Source organism: Sitophilus oryzae, unplaced genomic scaffold, assembly GCF_002938485.1.
Source record: "Sitophilus oryzae breed Bouriz unplaced genomic scaffold, Soryzae_2.0 scaffold_467_pilon_pilon, whole genome shotgun sequence".
Classification (NCBI taxonomy): domain Eukaryota; kingdom Metazoa; phylum Arthropoda; class Insecta; order Coleoptera; family Curculionidae; genus Sitophilus; species Sitophilus oryzae.
Genome location: NW_022147048.1, coordinates 1963986 through 1982417, shown reverse-complemented (window position 1 = coordinate 1982417; position 18432 = coordinate 1963986). Strand labels below are relative to the sequence as shown.

Sequence of the window (18432 nt, the reverse complement as noted above, 5' to 3'; positions counted from 1 at the left end):
GGTTTGCACCAGCCTGGCCCACTTTTTTGCCAAACGGAAGATGCTATAAACACAATTTTCGTAGCCTTCTTCGTTTCTGAGCTACAGGGTATTTTTGAAAATTTTGCAATTTGGGACATCCCCTGTATTTCTGTTTTTATGAGGCATCGAGAAGGTGAAAACTGTTTTTTGTAGAACTTTTTACGTAGAATACAGTGACGTAGTATATAGTATGTTATTCTTCGAAAAGAATATGTTTGAAGTTATGAACTAAAGTTATGTTTTCTTAAATAGAACACTCTGTATATTTATAAACTATACTGGCTTGTCATGAGCTTCTCAAAAATAGATTACACTCTATCTTTATTTTCACTATTTACTGCAATATTTAAAAATTTTCATTAAAATATCATATCATACATTCTAGATACCCTTCACAATAAGGAAGATACGGGGGCTGTCCTAAATTGCAAAATTTTCAAAAAGACCCTGTAGCTTAGAAACGAAGAGGGCTATTGAAGTTTTGTTGACAGGTCCGTTTGACAAAAGAGTGGGACAGGTTTGTGCAAACCGCATCCTCCTTTATTAATTATGGAGATAGCGTATAATTTCAATCAAAAGGGGCCACCCTGTACATTATTGGTATGCCATCCACTGGAAGTTAGAGGAATGTAATTTTTCTTTTGAGGGTGTTCCAAGCCCTAATGGAGCTGAACATTCTCCTAGTACTGTTTCAATCAATGACCAGTCCAGTCATTGTTGCATTGGCATATCCACCGATGGCAATGTGCAGTGGTGTTAGCTCTGTTTCTGATCTAAAACCGACTTTGTTTTATTTATTTAGATTATTTTTTGTATCGCATTTTATTTTTCCATTAGGGCTGTTACTCGGTTTTTCTCTGTTTCTGGAATACAAAAAAGATTCTCGAATTTTACAACAAAATAATATTTTTTTATTGCTGCGCACGTACTTAGTCCATTTTTCAGAAACATTATTTCTGTTGAACGCAGGCCATGTTTATTAAAAAGGTCCATTTCCATATTTTCATCCAACTGGAAGAGAATGTGGTTACATAGTACGTTTGTCTCATATTTCGAATATTGAAGAATTATTTTTGGAAATTGAAATTTTATCATTCATGAACAGGTGAAAACTTTATTGAGGAATATTTTTAAAGTTCGAATTAAATTTTTAAACTATAACTGAAAAAGTTTTATATAAAATTTAATATTAATTTAAATGTAAAGCGTGGTCCACACTCAGCGATTTATTGTACGATTTGTTTGCCGTCGACAAAATGTTCTTAGTTTGTACAGAAATCGTGTCGACTCTTGCATAAAACTTTTTAAATTGTATTTTTTTGTTTCTACTTGTAGGTATCTGTCGTGTATAGTTCTATCTACTACAGTGTACATCTTTCTGTACTCTACTACTGTTTTTGATACCACCAAATGATGGTCCGATCCACATTCTGCTCCACGGTAAGCCCTTACGTCAATGGTTTTTAGTTTTGAGTTTTGTCGCTGTATCAGATAGTCAATTATGGAGCGTAGCTGGCGAGTTGGTTGAGTCCACGTAAACTTATCAATGTCTCTATGAGGGAAGAAGCCGTTCATAATTTTTAAATTTAGGCTTTCGCACATGCCTCTTAGCCTGAGATCATTTTCGTCAAAGAGGACTTAAGAATGATTATATGGAGGGTTTAGTTTTCAAGTTGTTAGTCTAATTGAAAAGGATAGGATTGGAGAATGTAACCTAAGGATCAGAAGAGGACCACAGTAGATTTGAAAAAGTGTACCTCAAAAAATCTAGTCTTATATCTTTACTTTAAAGTTGATTTTAATATATCATTAATAAGTTTCAATAAATCTAGCAAATTTTATATATTTTTGAACAATGAAATTCATTATTATTTTTTCTATTAACTACTATTGGTACTAAGTAAGTTCATATTTCCGTAATGGAAGTTAAAAAATTATTAAATAAAATAATGAGGATAAATGTGATTCATTTAATATAATACAAAGTTTAACATTTTCAATAGGACATGCTCTTCTATGAAACATTTCGCATTAATTTAAATATCGTTTTAATTTTAATACAGATGCAGGTCCGTTTTTAATATTTCAGTATAATGTTCGACGAACGCCGGCCTATATATAAAATCTATTTAATCGTACCCGCTGGCCATAAATTGTCGATTTTCTATTGGTCACGCAAATTTGTTATTGGGTTCGAATTGCTGTAGGGTTTATTTTTGTTATTACGACAGAATTTAGCAGGAAATATTTTGGATTTTTTTTCTTATTACCCTAAAATAATATTTATTGGTCGATGGATATTTGTTTATACTACATTTTAGGTAAACATTCATGCATAACATTGTCAAATCGTTTATTGAATTTCAAAACAAATAATCGATTCGTTATTTTATATACTATTTGTATTTTTTTTGTTATTTGAGTTATATAGGGTGATGGAGTACCGGTGATAGAATTTTTTGAAAATTTGGATTTTTACATAATGGTACCTGCTCCACCTATCTAAAATATTTTCAGCGTTACAGTGTTGGCGCATCATTTGAAAAGTGGCAGTTATACCGCACCCGGTATATTAATTATTACAGTTTTGAAAACTACCTTCATATCTCATATTTTTTCTATTATACTACCACAGATTATACAGATTATAATCTTTGTTTTTTCTTGATTGTTTTTCGTGGTTCCAATTTTCGAAATCGGGCACTAGTTAGGTGACTAGTTTGCGCACATAGCACGCCCACTTATGGCCTCTAAAATTGTGCACAGCGCCTGACCGGCACAGTTATTAGAGAGATATCGGAAAACCGAATAGCGTCACCCAGTATTTACGCGTACCTTATCATGGTTACGATATGCGCGAGTCAATTTTTAACGCAACACCCGCTAATAACGTTACCGCCTGACGTAATTTGCGGATCAATTACACCAAGCGCTCTTTCTAAATAACCTCTGATAACGTTTAAAAATTGCTTAAATGGGCATGTGCGGATATTTGACAACTGGAGCTGGCCGGCGAGATCTTTTATTTTAGGTTATGTTTGAATTGTTTTGAATTATTGCTTTAGTTTTATTAGGTAATTTGATATTTAAGTAGCTGGGATTAGTTTTAAGTAGCCAATAAATTTGAATGTACAGGGTTATTCATTATATTTTGACACCCACATACAGCCTTAACTGCAAGTTTTAGAAGAAAACATTAAATAAAAAAGTTGCATGGTTTTTCATATACTCTCTTTTAAAATTAATTCTAGTTATACAGGGTGTCTCAAAAAAGGTGGTCCAGAAAATTGTAGGTATTTTTCGCTTTTCAACTGTCAATATTTTGTAAACATTTGAAGATAGGTATAGGAATTATACATGAAATATATCTAGAATATCTAGAAATTTCCGAAGAATCCAAAAATATATAGGGTGTTTCACTTAAAAAAGTATCTTAATTTTGGCGTTTGCTTATGGGACACCTTGTATAATATTTTCATTACTGATAAACAATTTATTTCCTATAATTTCGTAAAAAAACAATCTTTAAAAATAACAGGGGTAAGGGGGTGTCAATTAATATATATATAAAAAACTTTCTTTTTATTATATATATATGCTCTGGAGTTATTTTTCCACGTACTAAACAAATATTTTTGTCTCTTTTCACTTCTACATAACCTACAGCATTATCTCCATACGTCTCCCTACCTGATCTGAAAAATAAGTTTATAACATTAATTCATAACTATATAATAGTTCGTAACAGTAGGTACCTACTTATACTTAAATATGCCTCAGTACTACAAAGAATAAATGTTACCTCTCTGTTTTTTTTAATACCTCTCTGTTTTTTTCCTCGTAATTCAGCACCAATAAATTGGGAATTTGTATTTATAAAAGCAGCCAACATAAAAGCATCGACTTTTGAAAGTTATCTGATTGTGCTTTTACAAACCCGGAATCTGCCATTACTTAAAAAATTTTCAGAACACACAACACATACAAATAATAACTGCACAAAAAAGCATAAAAAGCACCTTCAATCAACGCTACAAGCAACACAAATGTCTTAGTACGCCACCTAAATAAGTACATAAACGGAACACGTCTGGCTGCTGCTGGCAATCGCGCGTCGACTAGAACGGCGGGTGACGTCAGACCAATAGAATATCGTTTCAATTCGCGAGGCGTCGTTTGCGTTATCCATAGTATTTTAATGGCCCGTTTTATAAAATTGTGGTACTGCTTTCAAGAAAAAAGTTTTTTTTTGCATTTACACATATTTATTCTAATAAATTGAACAGTTTCTAGCGAAAAATAATAATGCATCTTCCTCATTCTAGGACAACTCTTATTGACGCGGTTTATTTCTGATCGTATTGTATATTTATATCTGTGGGAGTTTACAGACTTTCCTAATAGCGTATAATTCTCGAGATAAGCTGTGGTAATCCTGTTAGGACAGACATTACTCATGAATATTTCCAGTTAGTCTATCGGTCGATATTGCCTGACACGCAAACATACACCTGCCGCACAAGGGAAAATATGGCTAAGACAGCGGCCATCGGGGTGAATTCATTCATTTTTCACGATCGATTTTGAACAACAACCCGAGTTTTTCTGTCAATTTCAGTTTCAGTCTGCTTTTGATAAAGGATTGCCTCGTGTCGGATGTGAACAATTAGCTCGTAGTTCTTTTCCGAAAATGATGATTGTTACATCGTCGGCAACGAAAGATGGACGTGAAACTTCCGCCAAACGTGAGTCACGTATACAGGGTGATTCTGAAAAAGTGTCCGATATTTTACTGTGTGATTTTTCAAATGTGTTCAAATTTTAAAGGGAAATATTTTGTATAAATGTACATACAGGGTGAGTTTCCTACGATGTTCTCTATGGGTATCTCGGAAACTACTGGAGAGAGAAAGTCGAAAATCTATGGCCAAGAAAAGTTGAACCAATAATCCTACACGCTTTTTTTTATTTGAAAAATTCATATATTTACTATTTTTGTTTATTTTAATTTACAAAGTTTGGATGTGATAGTTTTACATTACTGAGAGTAACGACGATTGAACTTGTTCCCATGGCTAACTAAGTGAAATTGTTTAAAAATGATAAGAATTGGCTATAACTCAGTAATTTTTTGAAAGAAAACAAAAAAAAAAAAAAAAAAAACAAAAAAAAAGCTTAAAAAATGGCGCTTTTTAGTCATGGCCAATATGGTTCCATTTAAAAAAACATAATGTTTTTGTCCAATATGTCAAAAAATTAGAGGCTTTAGAAAAAATCGGAGGAACACAAACTTATTAGGAATGTAAAATACTAACAAACGTTTTAATCAAAACTTTTTGTCTAAAATAGATTTTTTCACATTCAGCACATAAGATAAATTTGTTTTCTACAGAACGACAGATAACCATTTCTAGATGTATTAGTTATTAGAAATACACTAATTGCCTGGAATTTGATATCTATAGGAAAAATACCACTACACGCAGATATTTTCCTAATGAATCATATCAATAATATTGAACACAAATTGGGCTAGTTTAAAATTCTTAGTTCATAGATTACTTAGTTTCCACTTTCAAAAACGAAAGATATGAAATAGAAAGAGAATTACATAAGGAATGTAGCTGAGTGTAATGGATATTCTCCTTCACAAGTTGATAAAATTAATTAGAAAACGTAGGTATAGGTTAATGATTTTCTGAAAAATTCAACTTGTTTCAAGTGGAGAAAGATACGTCAAAAAATATTTTTCAATACCGTTTGATAGACAGTTATCTCGTGGTCTAAAAGGAATTTTAAGAATGTCAATTATAAAACTTGCGAGAAAGGAGAGAGGACACATAAGATACACTTGGTCGGTGTATCTACGCTGAGGCTATCCGCGCGTGCGCATACCTTCATTTCAAGTTAGAATGTAGACACAAGAGTAAACTATTACAAATTGTCTATATAGATATTTATATTATGTGTATACGTCACATTTTTACAAGGTGTGTACTATAGGCACAACTATGATACGAAGTATCACACATACATATGACTTATACATTGTATGTCTTATATACCGACGTCAGATTTCATAATTTTAATAATTATTTGTTACGTTACAAAGAACTCTTTAGAATCTTGAGTGCATACGGTATACAACTAGTAAACACTATCACACAATTCTATATCAATATAAGCCTGCGTGTATCTCATATGTATATGTTAGAACTAGATGAACACTTAGGTTCACTTTAACATATTTTGTTCCTCATGTGTCTCCCTTGTAGAAACGTCATTTAATTTGGACGTGCTGTATGGGAACGTTGAAAGATCCAGCTCCAAAATCTCTATTGGCATTTTTCTCCTGTAAACGCAAAATCAACAACTGTGGTAAAGCCTGTGGATGCAGAAAAGCAGGATTAAAATGTTCAATGATTGGTGCATACTGAAATGGGAAATCCTGTGACAACGTCACTGAAGTGTCACTTATCGACGGATCCGATGAAGAGGAGTTGGACTTGCCTGTATATATCCCTCTGGCGGCTGAAGATGAAGAGTTGGACGAATTGAGAGACCACCCTGATGAGCCCAGCACAGCAGACACGATCGACTTTGACATCAATGAGCCAGGTCCGTCGGGCTTGTGCCGATAAGTTAAAGTTTTTACTTTACCTAGTGGAGTAGGCATTCGGGGAGACCAAGTTAAAATAAACGCGGCATGTACAGCTGGTTCCAAAAAAAAATGAATACGACTCTTTACTCATTTTTTTCGAATATTTGAGCAGTGTATACTTATGTGTCAAATATTTTGACATCTTGAGGTTATTGTGACCAGGGGGGTGACAGTGAAATAGGAAAATTGGAAACAGTCATTAGTGTCATTCCTGTCATTCTCCTCACGACAAGTATGGCCGCCTAGACAAGGACAGCATTGTTTTTGTATAACTATTGTCTAACTTCATAGTTTAGAATTGACAGATTTCAGTTTCAGAGACAACTTCAGATTTGTTCTAGAACAAATTCGAAAATTGTGTCGAAAATATTCGACGCCATTTTAATTCATTCCGTTTAGTTTCGTTTTGGAAGTTCAATTTAATATTTCGGCTGAAATTTATAATTATAAAGGTAATAAAGTATATAAAATATATATTACATGAAGAATCCTGGAGAAAATGACGTTTCTGCCGTAGTAGGTATGTCCCATGTATATGAAAAATAGGTAGTAAATAAACACTGTTTTTACATTTTTTAGATGCAAGAAAATGGTGTTATAATCTCTTTGATCGGCGATTTTTTTGAAAATGGAAACAATTTACAGCAAGGTAAGATCATTTTTAACTATAGCCAACATCATTTATCTCCAATATGTGCGATTTATTGTCAATAATGCAATAAATCGGACTGATAATCTGATTATGTTATCCGACTAAAAGTCTCTTTTTGCTTCTTTTTGATTTATAAGCCAGGTCTCTTTGGGAATAATGGACGCTTTTTTAAACAGTATATTTATATTTTATACCTATTGATATTTTTAGATTGTTAATTTTAGTATAAAAAAATTTGTTTTTCTGTTTTCAGGTTTTTGTATAAGGCTCCCGTTTTCATGTCCCTGTGTCCGTTTTCTGTCCTTGAAGTCTGCGAATACGTGTGTTTATTTACAAATTACTGTAAGTCATGCTTATACCTTAACTAATTTACGTTAAAAGTACATATAATTAACTAATTGGTATTGAAACAATACAATCCTCTATATTTTTATGTTTATTTAGTCACGTTGTTCCATACTTCAAATAAATATATGTGAATAAATTATTTTTTGGTTTTATTTATGAAAAGAAAAAATACAAAATACATTTGAACTGAAAGAGGGCCCGCCATTGAATAACCGGAAACGGAAATGAAAATTAAGCCATCATGTCCTTATCATGTCAACCTGTCAATTGGAAAATTAGTTCTCCAGACGACAACGAAGGCTTTTGGTGGCGTATCTGTTTCCACGATTTAACACATAGTTGACACTTCTTTCTAGTTAATTATTTTATGATTGTGACATTGAATAAAACAACTTTGCTTTTGACAAAGTGGCAAATACATTTTTCAGAATGTCAGCATGACATGAGTAGAGAAATGGGGGACTGGTATCATAGACTATACTGCCCGAAATAATAAAATATATTTTAAATCGTATTCAATTTTATTGGAACCAGCTGTACTTTACCTCTTGGGTGGTGTGGAAACAAGTACACATTTTCAATAATTAAAATTTATTAGTTTCATGACAAAATTGAAGAGACTAAACTAAAACTAGTTTTAGTGAACCCTAATCGACGTTTGATTTCGGAAAATCGACTATATATCATACTTTATGCAAAACTGTAAAATTTCCAGGGAGTTTGTGCCTAAACGGTTGACTTCAGCGAAAATTTTCATAGAACCTTTTTTATAGGAAATTTTCTTCTCTTTAATTTTTGCGAAAAACGCATAGTTTTAAAGATATTTACAAAATACCGATTTTGGGCGCCATCTTGGCAAGATGGCGGCGCCGGCGGCAAGTCTGGAAATGTGTATTTTATAGATTTTAGTTAGGGACCCCAAAACCTGCAAAGTTTCAAAACTTCCGGCCTTTTTTCCAAGCAAAAATCCCCAATGACTGAACTAATAGTGAATGTCACCGATCGTCAATGAGGAAAATGCATGTTTTTAAATAATGGTTTTAAAAAATAGTTCATATAATTACAAATTGAACAAAAAAAAATTGTTGATATCGGTTAAGAAATGCCTCTAATATAAAACAATTAAATATTGTTAATTTAAATGGCCGGGCAAACGCTCTCTACTGCGCCTTGCCGCTGTGACGTCACCCGCCGTTCTTCTGGTTGAGTGGAGCCAGACGCGTGTTTATTTTACACAGTTTGCTTTTAAACGCTGTTGAATCCGAGTCAAAATTTTAGTTATTTGTGTTAATTAATACATAATTAGTAATTAGTGATATTTTTAAATAGTAATGGATGAGTGAAAACAGAAAAAAATGGTCCAAGGCCATGAGAAGAGATGCAAAGAAAAACGTTAAATTATCCTCTATTTTTACGATTTATTGTTGTGAAGATCATTTTGATGTAAGTTCATATATTTATGTATATTGTCTTACATAGGTATATGAAATTTGAATGTACAGGGTTTTTCATTATATTTTGACACCCACATACAGCCTTAACTGCAAGTTTTAGAATAAAACATTAAATAAAAAAGTTGCATGGTTTTTCATATACTCTCTTTTAAAATTAATTCTAGTTATACAGGGTATCTCAAAAAAGGTGGTGCAGAAAATTGTAGGTATTTTTCGCTTTTCAACTGTCAATATTTCGTAAACATTTGAAGATAGGTATAGGATATTATACATGAAATATATCTAGAATATCTAGAAATTTCCTAAGGATGCAAAAATATATAGGGGTTTTCACTTAAAAAAGTAACTTAATTTGGCGTAATTATGGGACACCTTGTATAATATTTTCATTACTGATAAACAATTTATTTCCTATAATTTCGTAAAAAAACAATCTTTGAAAATAACAAGGGCAAGGGGGTGTCAATATATAAAAAAAAACTTTCTTTTTCACGCTATGCTCTGGAGTTATTTTTCCACGTACTAAACAAATATTTTTGTCTCTTTTCACTTCTACATACCTACAGCATTATCTCCATACGTCTCCCTACCTGATCTGAAAAATAAGTTTATAACATTAATTCATAACTATATAATAGTTCGTAACAGTAGGTACCTACTTATACTTAAATATGCCTCAGTACTACAAAGAATAAATGTTACCTCTCTGTTTTTTTTAATACCTCTCTGTTTTTTTCCTCGTAATTCAGCACCAATAAATTGGGAATTTGTATTTATAAAAGCAGCCAACATAAAAGCATCGACTTTTGAAAGTTATCTGATTGTGCTTTTACAAACCCGGAATCTGCCATTACTTAAAAAATTTTCAGAACACACAACACATACAAATAATAACTGCACAAAAAAGCATAAAAAGCACCTTCAATCAACGCTACAAGCAACACAAATGTCTTAGTACGCCACCTAAATAAGTACATAAACGGAACACGTCTGGCTGCTGCTGGCCATCGCGCGTCGACGAGAACGGCGGGTGACGTCAGACCAATAGAATATCGTTTCAATTCGCGAGGCGTCGTTTGCGTTATCCATAGTATTTTAATGGCCCGTTTTATAAAATTGTGGTATTGCTTTCAAAAAAAAAGTTTTTTTTTGCATTTATACATATTTATTCTATAAATTGAACAGTTTCTAGCGAAAATAATAATGCCGCATCTTCCTTATGGAAAATATGACAAGACAGCGGCCATCAGTGAATTCATTCATTTTTCACGATCGATTTTTGAACAACAACCCGAGTTTTCTTCTGTCAATTTCAGTTTCAGTCTGCTTTTGATAAAGGATTGCCCTCGTGTCGGATGTGAACAATTAGCTCGTAGTTCTTTCCGAAAATGATGATTGTTACATCGTCGGCAACGAAAGATGGACGTGAAACTTCCGCCACAAACGTGAGTCACGTATACAGGGTGATTCTGAAAAGTGTCCGATATTTTACTGTGCGATTTTTCAAATGTGTCTAAATTTTAAAGGGAAATATTTGTATAAATGTACATACAGGTGAGTTTCACGATGTTCTCTATGGGTATCTCGGAAACTACTGGAGAGAGAAAGTCGAAAATCTATGGCCAAGAAAGTTGGAACTAATAATCTCCACACGCTTTTTTTTATTTGAAAATTCATATATTTACTATTTTTGTTTATTTTAATTTACAAAGTTTGGATGTGATAGTTTCATTACTGAGAGTAACGACGATTGAACTTGTTCCCATGGCTAACTAAGGAAATTGTTTAAAATGATAAGAATTGGCTATAACTCAGTAATTTTTTGAAAGAAATATATTATAGCTTATATCGCTAAAAGCTTAAAAAATGGCGCTTTTTACGAAGTCATGGCCAACTATGGTTTCCATTTAAAAAAACATATGTTTTTGTCATATGTCAAAAATTACAGGCTTTAGAAAAAATCGGAGAACACAAACGTATTAGGGATGTAATTATCTACAACTTTTATCTGAAAACTTTTTGTCTAAAATAGATTTTCACATTCAGACACCATAGATAATTTTATTTCTACAACGACAGATTACCATTTCTAGATGTATTAGTTATTAGAAATACTAATAATTGCCTGGAATTTGATATCTATAGGAAAAATACGACCACACGCAGATATATTCCTAATAAATCACATCATAGTATTGAACATAAAATGGCTAGTTTAAATTTCTTAGTTCATGGATTACTTAGTTTCCCACTTTCCAACGAAAGATATGAAATAGAAAGAGATTACATTAGGAATGTAGCTGAGTGTAATGGATATTCTCCTTCACTAGTTGATAAATTAATTAGAAAACGTAGGTATAGGTTAATGATTTCTGAAAATTCGACTTTTCAAGTGGAGAAAGATACGTCAAAATATTTTTCAATACCGTTTGATAGACAGTTATCCAGTGGTCTAAAAGGAATTTTTAAGAATGTCAATTATAAACTTGTGTATAGTGCTAATAATAAATTACAACAATTATTAGATAATCCAAAGGATAAAACACCTCTACTGGAAAGGTCGGGTATTTATGAAATTTCTTGTAAAGATTGTAATCAGAAATATGTTGGGCAAACTAGAAGATCAATATTAACTAGATTTTAAGAACATTTAGCTCAGATAAGATATGGTAGACCTGATAAATCTTGCGTTGTCGAACATATTGTTGATAAAGAACATTGTACAGATCTTAATAACTTAAAATTACTTAAACAAGTCTCAAATTACAGGCAATTAGATGCATATGAAAGCATGAGAATTAATAAATGTAAAGATAGTATGAACAGAGACAACGGTCCAATTCCTTCAAGTTCTTTGTTCCTACTACTCTAGTGGCGGATATCTAACTGTTACGCTCGGTGGGTTCTGACTCGGTTGGCTAGATCTTGCCACGCCCACTCTGTGCCCACTGAGCGGGTATATAAACGCTCCAGTTGTAGATTGTATTTTAGTTTATAATCATCTGCTGATGATGCTAACATGGTTAGCGAAACGCGCGTCCAGTGTAAAAGTAAAAGTGTTTTGGTGTATTGCGGTGATTTAGTGTTTTATTTTGCTTTTAACACTGAAGCGATTTCAATTACCCAACTTCGCAACCATAAACTTCATAATTAATTTGATTTCAGAATGACATATTATGAATTATTCATTAACGTAAAAAGTAATAATACCTTGATATATACGAGCATAAACTTGTTTGTGGAAAAAATAGTGTATGATATGTGTGCTAAAAGTGATTTTGCCACTTTTAGCACTTATATCATTAATAACTATTACATTGTCAGTACGAGCACTTTGAAATCTAAATTTGTTTTATTTATCTATGTGACAGGCTTTAGAAAAAAAAACGGAGAATAAAATCTCATTAAAGATGTGATTATCTACAACCTTTTGGGAGGGGGCATTTTTAAATAGCCGAAATTTCTTTTTTTTTCGAAATATCTATAAGCCATAAACTTTTTCAAAAATTCGAAAGGCCCTCACATGAAATTTGACCTCACAAAACTGCAATTCTTTTACTATTTGACCGACATCTCCAGTAGGTAGTTTTCGAGATATCCCTAGGAAACATCGTAGAAAACTCACCCTGTATATTCTGTAAATTTTGCTACTGGCCCTGTGAAAATATGCGCATTTATTTAAGACTCATCCTGTATAAATAGAAGAAGAAATTCCTTTTCTAAACTTAGAGAAGACATGTTTCTTATACTCGGTTACATCTTGTTGCTGGTTTCAGGCATATAAATTACGCGCAACCCTAAAACAAAATTAGAAGATTTATGTTACATAGCTGCGCTTGCATGGCATACTAGTTCGACAAAATTTTGCTTTGCTTGTGCTCCATCTCCTATATCAAAACGTCATTAGACGCAAGCCTATTAGTGATAGTCTTAGGTATGGATGCACCCTAACGAGGAAAGGAACAAATAAACGCGTACAGTTGCCGCGCTAAATTCAAAATAAATTCTTTCTAGATAAATAGTTATAAATACTAGCGATGGGAACTATCGAATGAATTAGACTATCGAATGGTTACTGAATGAATGATTTCAACTATCGAATGGTTTCATTCGAATAAAATCATTCATTCATTTGTATACTAAAGCATATGTGACAACCTCGCCGTGCGACTAAATGATTATCGTTCTTCACAACTATCGAATGCTTTTGATAAATGAAATTTAGTAGTTGTTTGATTTTTTGTCTGCGTCAGTGCATTATTAGTCCTCCAAATTTTTATAACTTGCCTTCTAAATACTGTGCTATTTTTGCGTTTATTAAAATATTTAAAATACTAAAGTAGTAGTGTTTTTTTTAAATTGACGATTGTGTACGTGTGCAGGTGGTCAAAATTTTTCCGAAAATTTGTGTGATTTTCCGGTCTTTCAATTATTTAATTTTATACGGTATATGGTCTATTTTTTTAATGGGAAATTTTGAGAAGTAACAATTTTTAAGAGAGATGAGGTGAACTTACAATTAATTTTAAAAATACATATGTATTTGTATTTTAGATGTTTTAGATGTGGTAATGTGGTTAAGTAAATGGTTATCGAACTCAAATTTTGGGATGAGAAAATTAAATTGATTGACTAAAGTTTTACACTTGCCAATTTAAAAAAAAAGTTAACGATATTTGTATTTTGTTTATGCTAATTCTCTTACATGTAGATTTTTGCGAAGAAATATTTCATTTATTTTTTAAAGTAAATGCCAGTAAAACCAAATATTATTTTTAAATACTAATACAAAGTAATAAAAAGTAATAAACGTATATAATTTTGATTTCTAATTTTTTATTTATATTTTTCTTTTATTACACTGCATGCTTAGAAAATTAATAAATGTTTATATTTCATGATGTTAAAATTTGTTGTTAATATAACAAATTAGTTCTGTAATTATTATTATTTAATAAACCAACGTTGCCAAAAAATTTAGAGACTATATTATTTTTAAATAGGTAATAGATCTAATATAAATAATTTTGACTTCTAATTTGTTGTTTACATTTTGCTACTGCTTAAAAAAATGTTTATATTAAATGATTTTCAATTTTGGTGTTAATAGGTATAACAAATTATTACTGTTATTATTATTTATTAAACCAGTTTTGCCTAAAAACATTAAAAATCATTTTCCTACATCCAAAATAAAAAGTATTATTGCAGTGTAACAACAGAATATTAATAAAAAATGCAAAATATATAGTCATACTATCCCTAACTAACTATAATACCAAAGAATAATATTCTTCGCTAATACCAACTAATACAAATATACGGCAACAGCGCTGTTCATAATATATTTGCTGTGTAAATACTAGCACCTCAATAAAAAAAATAATGTGTCCTTATCTTTATCTGACTCAAAATCAAAGATGCCGACTTTTTTCATACCATTGCCACCGACCGCCGACCGCTGTCGGGTTTCTAGGAAAGAAACCTACGTCGCCGGGCGACAACTAAAATCCAGATTATATTTTATTATAATCGATCCTGACGAATAAATGAATTTTACAAATGAATGAATTTTATAAATGAATGGTTTTTGCTGCCGAATTAATATATTTCAAGGCAGATGACGCACTATTCGATATTTTTATTCGAATAGTTTTCGACGAATGTTTTCTTACTAGCTATCGAATTATTCGAATGAATTGCAACTATCGAATGTTTCGATAGTATTCATTCGATAGTTCCAATTTACTAATAAATACACACAATCGGAAAAAATCTAGGATATCATTTTATTAAAGTTAAAATATATATGTTTTGAATAAACAACCACATATTTGTAGGCCGATTCTTTCTACTTCGATTGAAACGAAGTAGTCACACTAGTTATTTCTAAATTTGGGATATTTGCAGAAGTGTTTGTGCATTTTTTGTCAAATGTATAAAAAGCACCTACCATCAATTGTTCGAATTTAACCTGTACTGGCTATGTTTTTTATGATAACTGGCCAGAATTCATTCAAATAACTCTGTTTAGTATTAAACTACATTATGGAGCGTAGACATCTTAACAGAGACGAAATGCTAAGGGCCATGGGTATGCTCGAAGCTGGAATGCGCCAAATCAACGTAGCTAGAGCATTAAATACAAGGCAAGGTGTAATATCGCGATTAAGTGCACGCTACCGTGAAAGTGGTGATGTTGCAGAAAGGCACACAGGGCGACATCGCATTACTACCCCTCAGGAAGATCATTTTTTACAATTAAATGATCGACGCCGACCGACTCTTACAGCACCAGAGCTTAGTTTAATTCTCCAGGAAACACATAATGTAACCGTTAGTCCTGACACTGTTCACAATAGATTAAGAGAGGTCAACTTAAGAAGTAGACGCCCCTGGAGAGCTCAACCCTTAACGAGAGGAAATCGAGAAGTACGATATTTGTGGGCTCAAGATCATGTTCAGTGGTCGAATGAACAATGGGCCAATGTTCTCTTCACGGATGAGTCACGCTTTGGAATTCATCCGGATTCGAAAAGACTTAGGGTATGGAGAGAACCGGGAAATCTTATTCGGTTAGATCATGTTCAGGAAGTGCACCCTTATCAAGGTGGAACAGTTATGGTCTTGGGAGGAGTCCAGTTAGGCCGAAAAACCGATCTCGTTTTTCTTGAAAGGTTTCTAACAGGAATCACATATCGTGATTTAATTCTTGAGCCTGTCCTGTTACCTATGACCTATGCTAATGATTTTGGGAGAAACTTCATTTTCATGCATGACAATGCACGGCCTCATACAGCCAGAGTGGTAAGTGAGTTTATCAATGCTCATCAATTAAACATCTTACCCTGGCCGGCACAATCTCCTGACCTCAACCTCATCGAGCACGTATGGGACGCGGTCCAAAGAAGAATTTTGAGAATGGGTATGCCTCGTGAAACTCGTAGGGATCTGGTTCGGGCCGTGAATGCAGCGTGGCAGGCTGTACCTCAAGAAAAGATCGACAACCTGATCAGGAGCATGGAGAGACGATGTAGGGCTGTAATGAACAGTAGAGGAGGCCATACCCTTTATTAAGTAAAAATGGTTTTATCTTTTTTTTTTAATTAACAGTTTAGAATTTAAAAAAATATGTATTTTTTTTGGAGTTCAATAAAAATCAAGGTAAATTTGAAAAATTCGGTAAATTTCGCATTTTTATTTCCAATACGTCCTGTAAACTATTTGTTTATTTTAATTTTATTATATCAGAAATGCAAATAATAAAATTACTGATAAATAGTTCTTTAAGTATCTTCTCGTTATTGTTTTGTTACTTAGTGTAAAATAAATTGTGTTTAAATAAATTAGATTTTCTATCCACACGGAACCGACGAAAATCGTAACAATATGAACTTTTTTACTAATTTTTATCTGCAGAATATGCTGCCGAAATTTCGCGAATACCTACAATTCGGACCACCCTTATACATTATGGTATTTAATATAGCCTCGCCTCTTTTTTTCGATGATTTTTTTTCGCTTAATTTCAAAAATCAAGTTGCGCCCTCTACCTATTTATTCGGCAGGGTAGGCGCGTTTTGACGCAAAACCCTATCAATCTCTGCACGCGAGCTTGATATATGATGTTCGGGGACAGTCTATTCCACATGATTGATTCTACCGGCTGATAAAATATATATATAGAGAGAGGATATACTCGTAAACGGCAGAGCGGAGCTTTGTGGCTTCGGTCAGGTTCGATCTTTTGCAATTAATCATGTTTACCTTCGATGTTGAGAAAGTGCAATTTAGTGTGAGTGAGCCTCCTCGTTAATTCTGGCGTATCGATTACCGCAAAAGCAATTTTGAAAGAGAAGAAGTCCATCTTGTTTCTGGCCGAAAGCGTGAGAAATTGAAGGAAATTTGTTGAAATTTTTCGTCGTCGCGGTTTCGAGCTCATTGACAACTTTAGATTATTGAGGGCTGTTTCAGAAATTTCTCGTTTTCGGGTAACTTCTGTACAGGGTGTCCCCCTGTGTTAGTAATGTGAAAACCGCATAAAAGTATTTTAATCAAACTAAACAAGCTACACACAGAGTTGTCCTAGTCCTCTTAGTTCTTCAAATATAGAATATACAGGGTTGTTCACCACATACGACACGGAGTATTGTAGCTAAACGATTAGATTTGTACAAATTGTAAGTTTGGGGTTCGTTGAAGGACTATTAGAGCTACAATTTAAAAATATTTTTACAAGATACAGAGTGTCCCAAATAAATAAGAAATATCAAAGTTGTATTTTTTTAAATGGAACACCCTGTATATTATTACATTTTTAGTTTCTACGATTAAAATAAAGGTAAATTTGATTAAGGTTTATTATACTTAAATGTTACCGTTTTTGAAATATTTTCAATTTTGTGAAATTGCAGTAAAAATTTTAAAGCTTCATTTCTCCAAGGGTATCATGTTTTTAATACTAAATATTTAATGAAGTTTATTTATTGATCAGTTATTGTGTTGCAATAATAAAAATAATACTACCTTATACAGAGTGTCTAAAAATTTATTTTAAATAATTATTAGCTTTAAACGGCAATAACTTCTTTAATTTAAATGGAAAGCCCTGCATATTTTAGGAGAATCAGATGCACAATTAAATTGTCTATCAAATTGTATTATACCATTTTTTACCTATCCCTTCAAGTTTTCGTAGAAAATGCATTTTCTTATAATTGAGACCTCATTTATCAATATATCCATGGAATATTGACATTTTAGGTTGTTTTTAAAGCAACAAATGGACAAAATGTACAGACTAGTAATATTATCGTTTTTAGCAAAACGATAATATTACTAGCCCATTTGTATGCAAAAAGAAAACTATTTAAATCTTTATAAAAGAGTATACCATTAATTAAATATAACACCATTATTTCCGCCCATATACTAATTAATTACATACTTAATTGTGTTCGTTAATAAATTATTATAAATAAATGTGGATTTTTGAGTCAGAAATCAATATAATAATAAGTTATCAAATTAAAGTCTCTGTTGTTATAAATAAGCATTTATTAAAAAATGAAATATCATTTTTAAGGTGTTACTTTTTATCACACTGTCTAATGCCCATAGTATCACACTGTCTAATACCCACTAGATTCTTTATCTAAAAATGTTTTTTATCCTGACATGTAATGCTTTATATTCTATTTTTCAATTTCAAATCGGCGAGTTTTATCAAAGAAACACAAGAGATAAAAAAAGTTTCTAAACAAACCAAGCTATCCAAATTAATTTTTTTGCATGTG

The 18432-nt window shown here is 32.3% G+C and overlaps 1 protein-coding gene across 2 annotated transcripts in view; it reads left to right on the top strand.

The window, feature by feature from the left end:
* The window catches only part of LOC115886095 (apoptosis-stimulating of p53 protein 1), a 451411-nt gene that overhangs the window by 29201 nt on the left and 403778 nt on the right, over positions 1-18432 (top strand). Inside the window, exon 1 of one of the 2 annotated variants that reach the window (XM_030905147.1) lies at positions 4679-4766. The exons of the other annotated variant lie outside the window; for it this stretch is intronic. Within the exon in view, the coding sequence (XP_030761007.1) occupies positions 4712-4766 (55 nt within the window). The 5' untranslated portion in view covers positions 4679-4711. Of the gene's footprint in view, positions 1-4678; positions 4767-18432 lie in introns of those variants that run through there. 2 annotated transcript variants of the gene reach the window in all.